Source organism: Rattus norvegicus, chromosome 13, assembly GCF_021556685.1.
Source record: "Rattus norvegicus strain SHRSP/BbbUtx chromosome 13, alternate assembly SHRSP_T2T, whole genome shotgun sequence".
Taxonomy (NCBI): Eukaryota; Metazoa; Chordata; class Mammalia; order Rodentia; family Muridae; genus Rattus; species Rattus norvegicus.
The window spans coordinates 102,477,953-102,492,500 of NC_141546.1; the positions used below are offsets into that span (position 1 = coordinate 102,477,953).

Below are 14,548 nucleotides of genomic sequence, written 5' to 3' on the forward strand. Positions count from 1 at the left end.
GGTGGTGGTGGTAGTGGTGGTGGTGGTGATGGTGGTGGTAGTGGTGGTGGTGGTGATGGTGGTGGTGGTGATGGTGGTGGTGATGGTGGTGGTGATGGTGGTGGTGGTGGTGGTGGTGATGGTGGTCGTGATGATGGTGGTGGTGGTAGTGGTGGTGGTGGTGATGGTGGTGGTGGTGGTGGTGATGGTGGTGGTGGTGATGGTGGTGGTGATGGTGGTGGTGGTGGTGATGGTGGTGGTAGTGGTGGTGATGGTGGTGGTGGTGGTGATGGTGGTGGTGGTGATGGTGGTGGTGGTGATGATGGTGGTGGTTTTGTCTTTTACACTGAGTATCAGCTCAAATTCACTTGTAAATACCCTCTATCACTCAAATGTCCCTATCAGCTACAGTTCCTTGGGGGAAAAAACTGATTTTAGAACTAAGGCAGGAAAGTGAAAATAAACAGACCTAGATAAGCTTTTTATGTCAGAAAGCAAGACTAAATGGGAGAGAGGGAGAGGGAGGGGGAGGGGAGAGGGAGGGGGAGGGGAGAGGGGAGAGGGAGGGGGAGGGGAGAGGGAGGGGGAGGGGAGAGGGAGGGGGAGGGGAGAGGGAGGGGGAGGGGAGAGGGAGGGGGAGGGAGGGGGAGGGGGAGGGGAGAGGGAGGGGGAAGGACGGGGGAGAGTATCACAGAGAAGGATACTGCTGTGACCTAGAATCTCTCAGGTATATCACACACTTCAGCTTTACAGAGCCTCTACTGTCCAAACATGGATCCACGTAGATGTGGAATTATGTATTGACGGCCGGCCTGGTGATGTTGGCCTGTCATGGTGGGTATTTAAGAGGCCGAGACAGGGAGATTGCAAGTTTGAAGTCAACTTGAGTCACCTAGTTGGACCCTATCTCAAAACACAAAGTAGAAAGAGAATTGGAGGCACAGCTTAGTGGTAAGTTACTTGTCTAAGGTGTATCAAACTGTGGGTTTAATCTGTAGGACCGCCAAGAATGCACTGAGAGCGAGGTGGCTTGGATAAGAATGGCCCTCATAGTCGCATGTATTTGAATGCTTAGCCATCAGGGAGTGGGTTAGAATGATTAGGAGGTGTGGTTTTGTTGGAGGAAATTTCTTCTTCTTCTTCTTCTTCTTCTTCTTCTTCCTCCTCCTCCTCTTCCTCCTCCTCCTCTTCCTCCTCCTCCTCCTCCTCTTCCTCCTCCTCCTCCTCTTCCTCCTCCTCCTCCTCCTCTTCCTCCTCCTCCTCCTCTTCCTCCTCCTCCTCCTCCTTCTTCTCCTTCTTCTTCTTCTTCTTCCTCCTCCTTCTTTCTTCCTCCTTCCTTCTTCATTCTTTCTCCTTCTTTTCCTCCTTCTCCTTCTTCTCCTTCTCCTTCTCCTCCTTCTCCCTCTTACCTCTCTCCTCCTCCTTTCTCTCCCTTCTTCCTTCCCCCTGTCTTCCCTTCCCTTCCTCCTTCTCCCTCCCTTTCTTTCTCTTTGTGGATCAGAATCAGGATGTAGGCCTTAGCTACTGTTCCAGGGCCAGGCTTGTCCCCATGCTCCCTACAATACCACTCCATAGAGTCACAGAGGAAAGACTCAATGGATGGCTTTAATGATCTCAATGGCTCTTCCTTCCAAATGCTAACTGGACTTACGTGGCAGATTAAAGTTGGCTGATTCAAACTGGCTCTGGTACACTCAGACTTCTGAGACCTTGAATGGGTTTTGTTGTTTTCAATTCTGTGACTAATTCTCATTATCATGTCAGTTGTTTTTAATAATCCTAACTATTCAGCCAGTACCTCTATGGGAACAACCTGCTCTCATCACAGAGACACTATGGTGCTCATGAGCCAGTGAGAGGCTATCCTCCACGAACTGGAGTTGGCTGATGATAAAAGTTAGAGATACAATCCAATAAAATATGTTAGAAATAAAACCACATTTAGATTTAAAATGGCAAGCAGTTGTTCGGGGTGGAATTCCATGTGGTCTCAGAGAGGGGGATATAACATACTTGAGATTTTTTTAAAATAACTTTATAGAGTTTGGGGGACAAATTGTCTTATGCTTAAGAATTACAGGCAGTATTATGGGATCTTTTATGCAAATCTGTTTTTTTTTTCATTTAGAAATGGATGTTTCTATTTTAGGGCATTTTCTATTTCAGAAAGTCTCAGACTGGTTTTTCCTCCATCGAGTTGGTTTTAATTCTGGTTCATGCCACGATGGTTTTCTTTCTGATTGAATTCCTTAACACTCAAGATGGCTTTCGGTGTATTTGTATAATCCATTGTTTCTTAAAGGTGAATTTGAATCTAGGTTATGTTGTCAAACACTTCATGTTGTCTATTTAAAAAGATGTTATTCAAGAGCTGGAAAGATGGCTCAGTGTTAAAGAACACTTGCTGCCCTTACAGAAGACCTGGGTTAAGTTCCCAGCATCCACGTGATGTTCACGATTGTCTCTAACTCTAGTTCCAGGGATCCCACTCCCTCTTCTTGCCCCAAGGCACACAAGGGATGCACATGCATATATGTGTGGAAAGGCAACACACACGCTCATTGAATAAGATAAATAAACATTTTTTAAAAGGTGTTTTTCAGAATTCTTCAGATAGTTTGACTTTAAGACGAGGCCAGATGAATTAAGGAAAGTGACCTTCTTAAGATACTGTGACTTTTTCCAAGGAAAAGTCCAAACATATGCTGTATGTACACACATGACCCATCTAAGGTACCTTGTCATAAGGATTCCTTCAAATGACAGTGCTTTGTTGACCAGACTAAAATTCAGTATTTAAGTTAAAAACAACTAATGTCATGTATGGTGATCCAAATATCACCCGGTAGGTTAAATGTCTTGTTATCACATATAGCTTCTTGACAGAGTGGTATGTGGGTGATGTTTCTATTCTAGATGGATTTATCCATGCTATCTCTTTAGTAAATGCTCACTAATATATGAATGTGAAAAAAACATATGTTTGCTTATGTGTATATGGATATGTGTGTATGTTTAGGTCTTGTTTCTCAGACTCGGTGAGATTTTATGGGTGTAGCTTCTGGCTACTAAAAGACACAACCTCACATCAAGCTCCCTATTCCTCCAGTCCTTACAAGTTTTCAGTCCCTTCTGCAATGATCTCTGAACCGCAAACATGGGAGTGTTCTGTATCCTTTGAGGCTGTAGTTTTCTGTAATGGTCTCTTCAAAGGGAAGTTTCCTCGCTGAGAAGTGAAATAGGAATGTGGACAAGTATAAAATAAAGTTAGAGATTATGCTGCTTTAGTAAAATGGTGGCTGTAATTTCTCCCCTCAACAACCATGTCTTCTCTGGTCCAGTGGTGGTCTCCCTCTTATTGGGTAGGGATTGCCCCACTGTGTCATCCTTATGACCTTTCTGTCATGCCGGCCATTGTTGTCAGTCACACGTATCATAGCTGGATACCGATGGTTGTTTTCCTCCTTAGGAAGCTTCCGTGACACTTCCGAGAAGTCGCCAGGGAGGGGACATTCAGGTCAAATCCAGCTTGGGTCCTCTAGGTTCCAGGTCCAAACTGCACAGTGTCGTCAGTAATAGGGACTGCCCTTCCCTAGTCAGCCAAGGGTAACATAAGTAACCTGTAACGGTTGGGGTCTCTTGAGCATCCCTGACCAAGAACTCAAAAAAAAAATAGCTTCTCATAACCTGGGGTGTTGGGGTTTTTGTTAGTCAGTCTATGGATCTTGATGTGAGTACTGCTAGCCCAGACAGAAAAAAAATTCATTTACTACACATGTATGTAATAAAATAAATATATAAGTGTATATAAAGTTTACATATAGACTAAATGTGTTTTCTAGGGTTTTTGAGAATGACAGCATGTAGTCAGCCCAAGCTGGCCTTCAGCTGTGGCGATGCTTCTGCATTCCTACCACAAGTGCTGGGATTGCAGGTGTGCACCACCAAGCCCTCCTTGTGGTGTCCTTTGAAATATAATTTTTGCTAATCAGGTGTAAGGACAGGAGGATAGCACGTAGAACTCTGCTGCTATTTTTGTGCACACCCTCTTTCACTCATATGGATAAGGCTAGCCTCTTACAGGGCATATTATTGAACAGCTAAGTAGTGGTTAAAATAGAATAAAGTGCTCCCATGAAATAAAGGCTGGAGAGTGGCTCGTACGTATCTCCATGTGCTTGTGGACCCCTTAAGGGGGTCGGCTTAAAGCCCTCTGCAGATGCGGCTGGATTTGCCAATTTACTCATTCAAAGCACATCAACTTACATGTGTAGGCTGCTCTCATCTGCTCAGGGCCTGAGAATGAGAGCTATAGGGGGGTTTTCGAGAAGCTTTCTCTTCACAAATCAGAAATCCCATTGTATACATTCTTATTCCCCTCAATAACCAGCGAGGGGGGAGCCCCAGGATGAGCTATTGCAAAAAGGCCACTATTGTCTCCACGGTGTCACCGTGATGGCACTCCACATCAGAATTGTAAAATAGTTTGGACAATCTTGTAACATAAAACATGGTTCAGAAAACCAAAGATTTAATCTTATTTATAGAAAGATGGTTGGTTGGGGAGGGCATGGTGTGGGGAGAGCAGCTAGGGATCACCATGAATCATTTTTAAAGGGCCAGGCAAGCGAAACCATCTTCTGGAATTTGCTATGACTGACACGGAATTCTTCTAAGCAGAGGCGTGATGAGTTGATAAAAACAGAAGGTGATGAAGGTCTTGAACAGCGGCAGCGGATACAACGCAGAAAATCAAAAGCGTGCTTTCTATCTGACTCAAAATAAAGGTAGCCCTAAACTTGTAAAAGACAACATTTTTATTTGAATGATATGACAGAGCTGTCACAGGAGTGCTACCTGCTATAAAGAAAGCACAAGAATTATCACCTTTATTAGAGCAGTGGCACCGGGCTTCAGCCATACATTTCTAACTTCTGTCCCTCTGCAGAGACAATTTTCTTTTCTTAAATAAACTGTCATGCTCCTCTTAATATATTGTTGACTCTCTCAAGCTCTGAGAATACTGCTGATATAAAACATGTATATGTTAGATTGGTAATAGTATCTTTAGTGTAACTGACGAGAACAAATGTGTTTCCCTCATGGCTGTGCTAATGTGATAAAGGAAAATTGGCTGTTCATCAGGTTTTGGGCTGGGTAAAGACAGTAGAGATGGAACCGTGTTCTTTTTTTATGCATTAATACCACCGGGAACTTTTCTCTGGTTATATTTCATGTAGCCTGCATGTTGTGCAAAGATGCTGTAAAACACCAGATAATGCTACAAATAACAAACTGGAAGAGCCTATATCTTTCATAATGATAACAGTCAAACACCAAATAACAGTAGCCGGCGGAGAAAAATGGGATGCAAGGGGGAAAAAGGCGCGGCGATACTATTCAGTGGAGAGAAATAGATCTGGGCCCATGAGGAGCCGGCGTATGACTTTAGGTCTATTTCAGCTTTGTTTAAAATGGACTCTCACACAACCCTGGCTCAGTCTATTTCAAAAAGGACACACTGAAATGAACGAAGTTGGCTAGAAGGAAGAGTTACAATGTTGCCCAACTTTGTTGTTGTTGCTCTTGTTAAGGAGATTAGTTTTTTCTGAGTAGGGGGCGCTCTGGAACGGTATGGCAAGAACTCCCATAATAATGGGAAGGTTTCACCTTGCTTCCACGTTGCAAATCCTTTTTAAAACAGAGACAGGGCTGAAAGAGTTTAGGAAGGAAAAGTGGTTGTGGGAGGGAATGGGGTGGCCTTGATCAAAATACACTATATGCATATATAAAACTCTTAAATACCAATAAGTAAATCAAAACCCGTATTGACACGGTGACTTACGAATAGTCATAGAGCCACGAGCTCATAGCAGTGTGTGTCTGGTAAAGGCCCGCGTGCCCTCTGACCTCACATTGTTCTCTTTACTGTTGGAGTTGTACAGCAGACGAGTGCGCCTGTTTTATCGATGAACCTACAGTGAACCTAACTCAAACTTCACTATCTGTCAAACTCCATTTTGGAATAGCCCTGTTTTAGAATAATTCCCCTGGTTGAGCTTCATTAAATCATTACACACCAGACTTTTAATTTCACAATAGCGTACCTCCAATTTCTTTCTCCCTCTCTCTGCCTGTCCCTCCCTCCTTTTTCTCTTTCTGCCCGAGTTGCTTTGCTAACTCGAATGCCTTTAACCATCAGAGACACGGCAAACAGACAGTTTGGTAGACACTATAGTTGGTGCCGAAACAGCAGTTGGTTTATTCTGAATCCCTGTGCAATCATCAAAGATCATGCATGACCACAACCAAAAAGGTATTGCCTCCGAAATGGTGACTGATTGGTGATTCGTATCATACTTCCTTTCCACTTCTTTCTGCTGTACCCCAGAAGCCATCAGATTGCAATCAGCGGGCCATACCTGACTGGTCACCCGGTTTTGTGTTTAAACTGACACCTAATCAGGCCAATTTGTTTAAGGACCTTTAATGGCTCCTTTGCCTACATCGGAGACAATGGCACATAAGGAACTATTTAGCCACCACACCAAATTCTTCAACTTGACATACCCTCTGGGGACTTATTGGAAAATTGGCTCTTCAGTGTTTGATTTTTATCAGCTTAGAATGTGATTGCCAAATTTTTAATGTTATTTTATAATGGGAAGGTATATTTAAAAGTCATCAGCTGTAGTCCAGTGCCTAAAAAAATGGGTGTTTATGGAGAGCATTTTACACTAGTGACTCAGGGTATACCCACACGTACATCTTGGGTATATCTGGGTTTGCATATCTCTCCCTTATGTATTTATCTGTTTCCAAGTATGGACATGATGTCATTGGCATTTAAAAAATTACACAACCCTTGGAAAGCCCTGGAAGCCTAGATATCAATCAGCACACACACATACATACAGGACAGCACCATGCAAACCCCATGAGTACCCCAGAACACATCATCGCAGCATGAAAAATCCCAGTGTACAGATCCGTATCTGGGTTTGTAACGGGCAGAGATACTGTCCTGCTACTGACAAAGGTGTCTCCATTTTCCACCTGAAGGAAGCTGAGAAGGAGTGAAATGCCTTGAAGGAAAGACAGAAAGGCTGTGGGCACGCTGTCCAAGCCAAGGAAAAGTTTGTGCCCTTGATGATGGGAATAATTCTTACAGGTGCATGAGACGGAAGTCAGCTTCTTTGTGGATGGTTTGGAGGAGAACAGCACTGCATTCGATACAAGAACTCTCCGCGATTCAATCACGGACTCGGCCCCCAGCACTGTACTAATAGGACAGAGTTTAAACGGTAAGATTTTTGTCTTCACGATTCTATTTCATGTTAGCTAACTGGTCCTGGTTTTGAAAGAGCAAACATGTTAATAATATATTCAGATGTATTCATTTCCTAGGGATACTGTAACAAATTTCCACCAATGCATAGTTGAAGATAATAGGAATTTATTCTTATGTGTTTTGACGCCAGTCACCTGTGATGGGGATCCAGTACTGTGGTTCCTTCTAGATGATCTAAGGCGGGTAACTACTCCATACCTCTGTCCTAGTTACAGCCAGCCAATCTAGCCAATCTACTTACCACTGGGCAGTTCCACTCTGCCTTTACTGGTCTCCTCTGTGTGTCTCCCTTTATTTCCTTATAAGGAGAGTTGTCATCAAATTAAAGAGCCATCTCATTCAGGGTAAGTTCTACCTCAAGATCCTTAACACCACCCACAAAGACCTTCCTTCTAAGGAGCCACAGTGACAGACATCACATGGACAATCTCTTGAGGGAAACTTTAAAATGAAGACTTCTCTATTCTGATCTCTTTAAAATAAATGAGAACTGGGCAGATAGGTCAGTCAGTAAGGGGACCTAAACTTGTATACCCAACATCTACATTAAAAACATAATCTATGTATGGTGTCCTGAGTCTGAAGTCCCAGCTCAGAATAACAGAGATAGGTAAATGCAGCTCAGTGGCTTCCAGGATCTGTGAGAAACCTTGCCCCTCAAAACGAGGTGGAGTGCTACCAAGGAAGACATCAGATGTCAACCTTTGGCATTCACATGCAAGGAAACATACATAAATAAGTTCACTCCCCAGCCTCACATATATGTGCAACAATATATAACATTTCCCTTTTCAACTCACTGAATATTTATGAAGGTGCTACTAAATGAGAGTCCTAGCATGTTTTGTAGAAACTGAGGCACACTCTTAACATGTACCACATCAGATCGGGGGGATTTCTATTCCCAACATGTATGGGAATGTACAGATCAAAGGAGAGCTCACACTAGAATCTCAGAAGAGTAGGAGTCAAAGTGGAAATGGTCTTGGAATACCCAACACCATCGCCTCTAGACTTGAAGGTGGAAATAACATATAATGCACACGCACTACCGGAAAATCCAAACAATGCATGACTCTCTGAACTAGGAGGACACGATTTAACTTCTCGTACTCTCCCAGTCTCTTTTTTTAAACCCATACAGTGAAATGTATGGTGACAAATATACTTTCCCCCCCAAGGAAATTATGACACATATGCCTTCACTAAGCTACCTAAAAATAGACCTTTCCTCTCCAGACGTTCGAGATCCACGTGTTGTGTCAATAGCTCTTTCCAGCCCTGTGCTTCCTCATTCTCAGGGTTTAGTTGCATGCCCTTGTGTAGCCGCTGCATACTTCTAACATGGATGCCTGTGACGAGTCTCTATAGAATTTCTAATGTTTCCAAATTATCAAAAAGCGATTTGACAGAAAATTATGTCTATATCTAATCTAAAGCTAATGTATCCATATCTATCTATCTCTATATATCACCCAGATTTTTATCAATATCTGTGTGTATAAGCTCATATTTATATATTATATATTCCAACAATTATCTGACCGTATGGTTCCTTGATAATCTATACTTTTGTGCTACTTCGCCTAGAGGCACTCTGGATCTCATCTGTGACTGACTATATAACCAGGAAAAGCTACTCCTGCCCCACTGTGACACCAACTTTAAGATGACGGTGATGGTGCAGACAGCGGTGTCGTAAGGCTCAGTGCAGCAGTGCGGTGTACAGAATTAGCATGACGGATGCTCACGCACCTGGCACCCACCAGACACCTAGAACTGCTACTTAATTGTCAAAGGAGCAAACGCTCCGCGTGTAGCATGTACTAAATCATACTGGTATGTGTGCCTATTGCTAATGTGTGCAATTATTTCCTCAGATACATCCACAGAAGGAGAAGGGCTGGGTTGGAGGATATAGCTCCTTGAACAGCATAAAGGCTGTTCTAATGTGTGACGAAAGAAAGTTGTGAAGATTTATAACCCTTACTGAAAGGGTATTGTTGCTTTAAACACATGTGTTCATGTAGTGTATGTATGTGTGTGTATATATGTTTGTGTGTGTGTGTGTGTATATATATGTTTGTGTGTGTGTGTGTGTGTGTACGCGCGCGCACGTGCGTGCATGTGTGTGTTGATACTCATAAGGATTCTATGAGAAAAATGCTGTTGGCTGTGAGCTGGCCTTTACTAACGTTGACTAGCTTTCCACACTCTCCTCGGTTTTTTTCACCTCATTTGTAGACTCCTTGTCCATGTTATGTATCTAAATTATACCACATGATTGCCACTTACTTGGAAAATTCATTAATACGCCTAAGAATATCATGCTGAATGTTTTCTCCGGTGCTTTCGGTGGCCTGCTGACTCGGTTCAAGCATTTGGATCTACTATTGAATTCTTTGATGCTTGTCAAAGCAGCCATATGAGGTAGAATGTCAGTCCTGGCAATACAACTTGATGATGTGTTTGAAGATTTACTTTTATTAGAATATATGTGCAGGTGGGGCGGAGTATATCCACTTGAGTGCAGTTGTGCACAGAGACCAGAAGAGGGCATCGGATCCCTAGAAACCGGAGTTAGGGTTGGTTATGAACAGCTGACTAGGGGAATTGAACTCAGGTCTGCTTGGAAAGCCTAAGCAATATAAACCGCTGAGTCAACTCCCCAGGCCCTGCTTTGTGAACTTAGATAATTGCAAGCATCTGCATAGCTCTCAGGTGAAAATGGGTAGAGGATACTTCCTCTGTCTCAAAGATCAGCACGAGAGACAGCGTGCTCTGCATGGATGTGCACAGAATGGTGTCAGGAGAGACGCCCGCCTGCCACTATAGCTGCAGGTTGTCTGTTCTGGAACTAACATGCAGACACGCAGGGAGCACGCCGACTTCCTGTTACTCAGAGCTGTCTCCATGGGATTTAGCCATGTTGTATGTAGAGAAAACATCGCCATCATTAATACTGAGTATTGTGACAGGCTCACAATTTACCACCATCTTGGCCCTCCTTGACCCTGCCAAATGGCCTGAGGTATAACTTCTGGGAATTTCCACACACACGTTGCCATGTCAATGTGCTGTCCTATGAAGCGCCTATTCTAGATGGATTATTTTGGACCAATTTTTGATCGGATACTTTGTCTTTTTCTTATTAATGTGTAGAAGTTCATTACTCTTTTGAGTGTGTCTTTGATGAATGCATGATTAACAGGCATCATCGTCCAAAATAGGTGAGAGTTTCATTGTCTTTAAAGGTAAACGCTGACACATACTATCACTCCTTTTTAGTAAAGCCCAATTTACAGACCCCTTTTTCATACCTAACATGTTTTATTACTATACTGCGACACACTTGGATGTCATGACATATGTATTCTTACATTTTATTCTTCATTATTCTGCATCTTTCACTTGGGTCCGCGTCCTATCTAGAATAGTGGCCAAGCTCCATCATCCCTCACCTAAACAATTAACATAGAACTCCTTATAGCCATCTGATTGTCTCTGCATATGTTAGGATGGCTTCGTTTCTGAACTTTGTTGTCTGTTCTTATGGCCCCTGTACATTTGGGTCGACATGTTTAGTCTCAGTTGTTATTGCCTGTATTTCTACGTCTTTCTGGGTAAGTTTTCTGACTCCCTTTTTCTGCCATGATTGTGTTGCCATTCACTTAAACTTTAAAAGTTATGTTTCAGTTTCTGTTTACCCTCTATTTAAATCAGAATCATTAAGTTTGGGGCTGGAGAGAAGGGTCCATGTTAAAAGTACTTACTGCTCTCCCAGGATGTGAGTTGGTTCCCAACACCCACAAGAGTTGGCTCACAACCATCTGGAATTCTAGCTCCAGGAGATCGTATAGTCTCATCTACCTTCTGCATGCTTCTATACATGTCACATCCACACAGCACACACACACACACACACACACACACACACACACACACACACACAGAGCACACATACCCCACATGCATACATGCATACAAACACCATGCTCTGCTCTGTGCTGCAAACAAACTCATGCACATTTAGATGCCTTACACTGGTAAGCACATCCTCCATGAGGTCATGTATGTAGCAGCTCTGTCATGTCCAGGGTCAGCTTTGCACAGCACTCTTCCCATTGCCTGGTTCTTACATTCCTTTTGTTTTCTCTTCCAAGATGTTCTGTAAACAGGAGGAAGTGTTATAAATAGACAGCCTATCAATGGGCGCTCATCATTGCTTATTCTTAACATTTTGAATAATTGCGAGTTTCTACATTAACCAATACTTTCTGGAAGCTGTGCTGACCAAGACTGAAAGCAGCCCCAACCTATGAGATAAGCAAAAACTATTTAGAAGGGAATTTGACAACAATGTTGGTTAGCAAGACAACATCAATAGGTTCTCTACCAAAGAAACTGTGGCTTCCTTAGTCATGGGCCTTATAAGACCAGGTATGAATTCCCTCTCGTGGATCAGGCTCAAATGTACTCTAGAGAGCAGCTGGCTCCCCTTGTGTATTTAGGAGGGAGATGTGGAGTTCGCTGAGAGGAGGGGAGCAGAGAAGGAGGGAAGGTCTGAGGGGGAGCTGGGCTGGGGAAATGACTATGATAGTTGTATATATAAAACATTAAAATCATTTCAATTTGTATATACTCTTGATTCTGATTGACACGGGAAAAGTAAACTCAGTAGTGGATGTTTTCAGAAACTTGGTTTCAATAATTAGCACATTGGGAAGAAATCCAGTCCTCTGCACACAGAAAGTTTGAGTAGCATGTTTAAACCCCGTGAACCTTATTAGGTATTTAACCCCCACTGGTGTCTCTAAAAGTCTTTCCTCACATTAAGTGTTGCTAAGAGTGTTTGTGGGCACTATAAATTTGTCTCCTTTGCACTGTGGAGCTCAAATGACTTGACTCTGTTCTACTTCAGCGCACTAAATGCTGAAATGATGCTTCAGAAGGCCATTCCAATCTGAAAATGATATTTATTTTTTTAAACTCCATGAAAAGAAGTTTTTAACCTATGATTAAAACACAAGCAACAGGAAATGGTTTCTCACAAATACCTAGTTTTTATTAATTCTTTGTTCACTCACTTTATGGACATTCAGGGGCTGGGAGGAGGCGAGGATGTTTTTAATGTCTAGCCATACTCCATCAGCCTATAGGTATGATGGTACCTACTGTATCTTTTCTCTAATTAGAGATGGCATGTGGCCTGGCTCATTACTTCTGCCTAATGAGCCAGGCTCCCTGCCACCTCTCTAATCAAAAAAGAGATAGGTACAGAATGTTCCTATGGACTTTCTATAAATCATTTTATTTCTCTTGCTTTCACCATTTTTTTAATAAAAAAAATTAAGTCACCATTCACCATAGTTTTGTCCATATCCAAGATGGCTTTGTTCAGAGGCGACAGTTATGCAAAACATCTCTGCCAGCTAAATTAAAGGTACTGTCATGCAGGACCAGGCTAACTGCCTCTGCTTTCTGCAGACTGCCTCTGACACAGGACTGTCCAGCGGGACCTATAGCACATTGAAAAGTGTGTTTATTGGTCCTCCTGCCTCCTCCCTGTCCTAGCTGATGATAACTTCTCACATGAGTATTGACTGCCATGGAGATGCTCCCGAGTCATGTCTGTATTGTCATTAATTGTTCTGGGGCACATTAAGGAAATTAATAGATAAAAGGAATGCTTTCCATTGGACATGCCCCTATGCATATTAGTGTGGTAACTTGGTTTGATCAGACTGCCTTTCAAATATGAAAGAGACCATCCGTACTGTGCACATTTTTTTTCTGCTGCTGTGTTAAATCGCGGTGACCAAGGCACCTCAGAGAAGAAAGGTTATTTAGGGTTACTGTCCCAGAGAATTGGAACCCATCCTGGCAAAGTGAAGGAAGTCGTGGAAGCAGGAAGAGATGATGAACTGCAAGCATGAAACCGAGAGGGCAAACTCACAATGGGACTAGTCTTTAAACTCTCATATCCTGCCTCCAGTGACACGCTTCTTCTAACAAAGATGTACCTCCTAAGTCTCCTCGAACAGCACCGCCACCTGGAGAGCAAGTACGAAATATTAGAAACTCCAGGGACATTTTCACTCAAGCCATCATATGTATCCACCAAGGTCCAACTGCACCTCCTAAGGATATATTCTTTCCGTTATCCAGTTAGCTCCATGTTTCCAGCATGTCTCCAGCCTTAGAGAGTTAAAGCGGCAAACATGTATTTACAATGAGCTCCATGGATCATAACAGCTCCTTAAATATTGGATTCAAAATTACAGAGCCATGTGAGTCACCATTTCTCTGAGCTATTTCGGAAGAGATTTATAAATAAATATTCTGTTTCCTATCAAGATATTCACTTTCCTCTCCAGGTGAGGAATGCCTTGGTAGGTATTTAAGTGGGCAATTCTTTCTTCAGAAGATTGTTGGCCATGAGGTGTTAACGAGCATTTCTTGAGTGTTTATGAAACCCGATGCTGGGGAAGACGGCCCAAGCTCATCCAATGCCTTTTACATTGTTTCTGCTGCTTTGGTGTGTCTGAACTTGTACGAGGGTTCTTGACTGGAGAAGGGGTGCAGCAGGGAGGTTTTCAAAGTTTTGCGATTTTAACCTTAAGTATGCTAGGAAATTCAGTTTCTTTAGTTCTCCCATGGTTTTTGCTAATCTTGAGAACACTTTGAGAATTACATAAAAAATAATAAATGGAAAAATATATGAATCCATGAAAGAATGAAGAGAGAGGTAAATGCTGTGGGAAAAAAAAATAAGGCACGTGAGAACATGAGGTTGCTATGCCAGCACAAAGATCTGAGTTTGCTATCCAGGATCCAAATAAGAGGTCGCAGTGCTGTGTGGACCTGTAAGCCACACTAGTGTTAGGAAGAGAGACAGGGAGACAGGATCATACTAGTCTATTGCCAAGCTCTAGTTCAGGGAGAGATCAAAAAACTAAACCAGAGCTCCCGGGGACAAAACTACCAACCATGGAGGGACCCATGGCTCCAGCCACGTATGTAAGAGAGGATGGCATTGTCTGGAATCAATGGGAGGAGAGGCCCTTGGTCCTGTGAAGGCTCATTTCCCCAGTGTAGGGAATGTCAGGGTGTTGAGGTAGGAGTGGGTGGGTGGGAATGGGAACATCTTCACAGAAGCAGGGGAGGGGAGAAGGGGGAGGAGGGGGAAAGGAGATAACATTTGAAATGTAAATACAT

General features: G+C 42.9%; 1 protein-coding gene across 1 annotated transcript in view; it reads left to right on the forward strand.

Annotated features, from left to right (window-relative positions):
* Ush2a (usherin) overlaps nucleotides 1-14,548 on the forward strand; it is a 666,484-nt gene that overhangs the window by 47,937 nt on the left and 603,999 nt on the right. Inside the window, exon 3 of the mRNA NM_001302219.1 lies at nucleotides 7,151-7,283. Within this exon, the coding sequence (NP_001289148.1) occupies nucleotides 7,151-7,283 (133 nt within the window). The remainder of the gene's footprint in view (nucleotides 1-7,150; nucleotides 7,284-14,548) is intronic.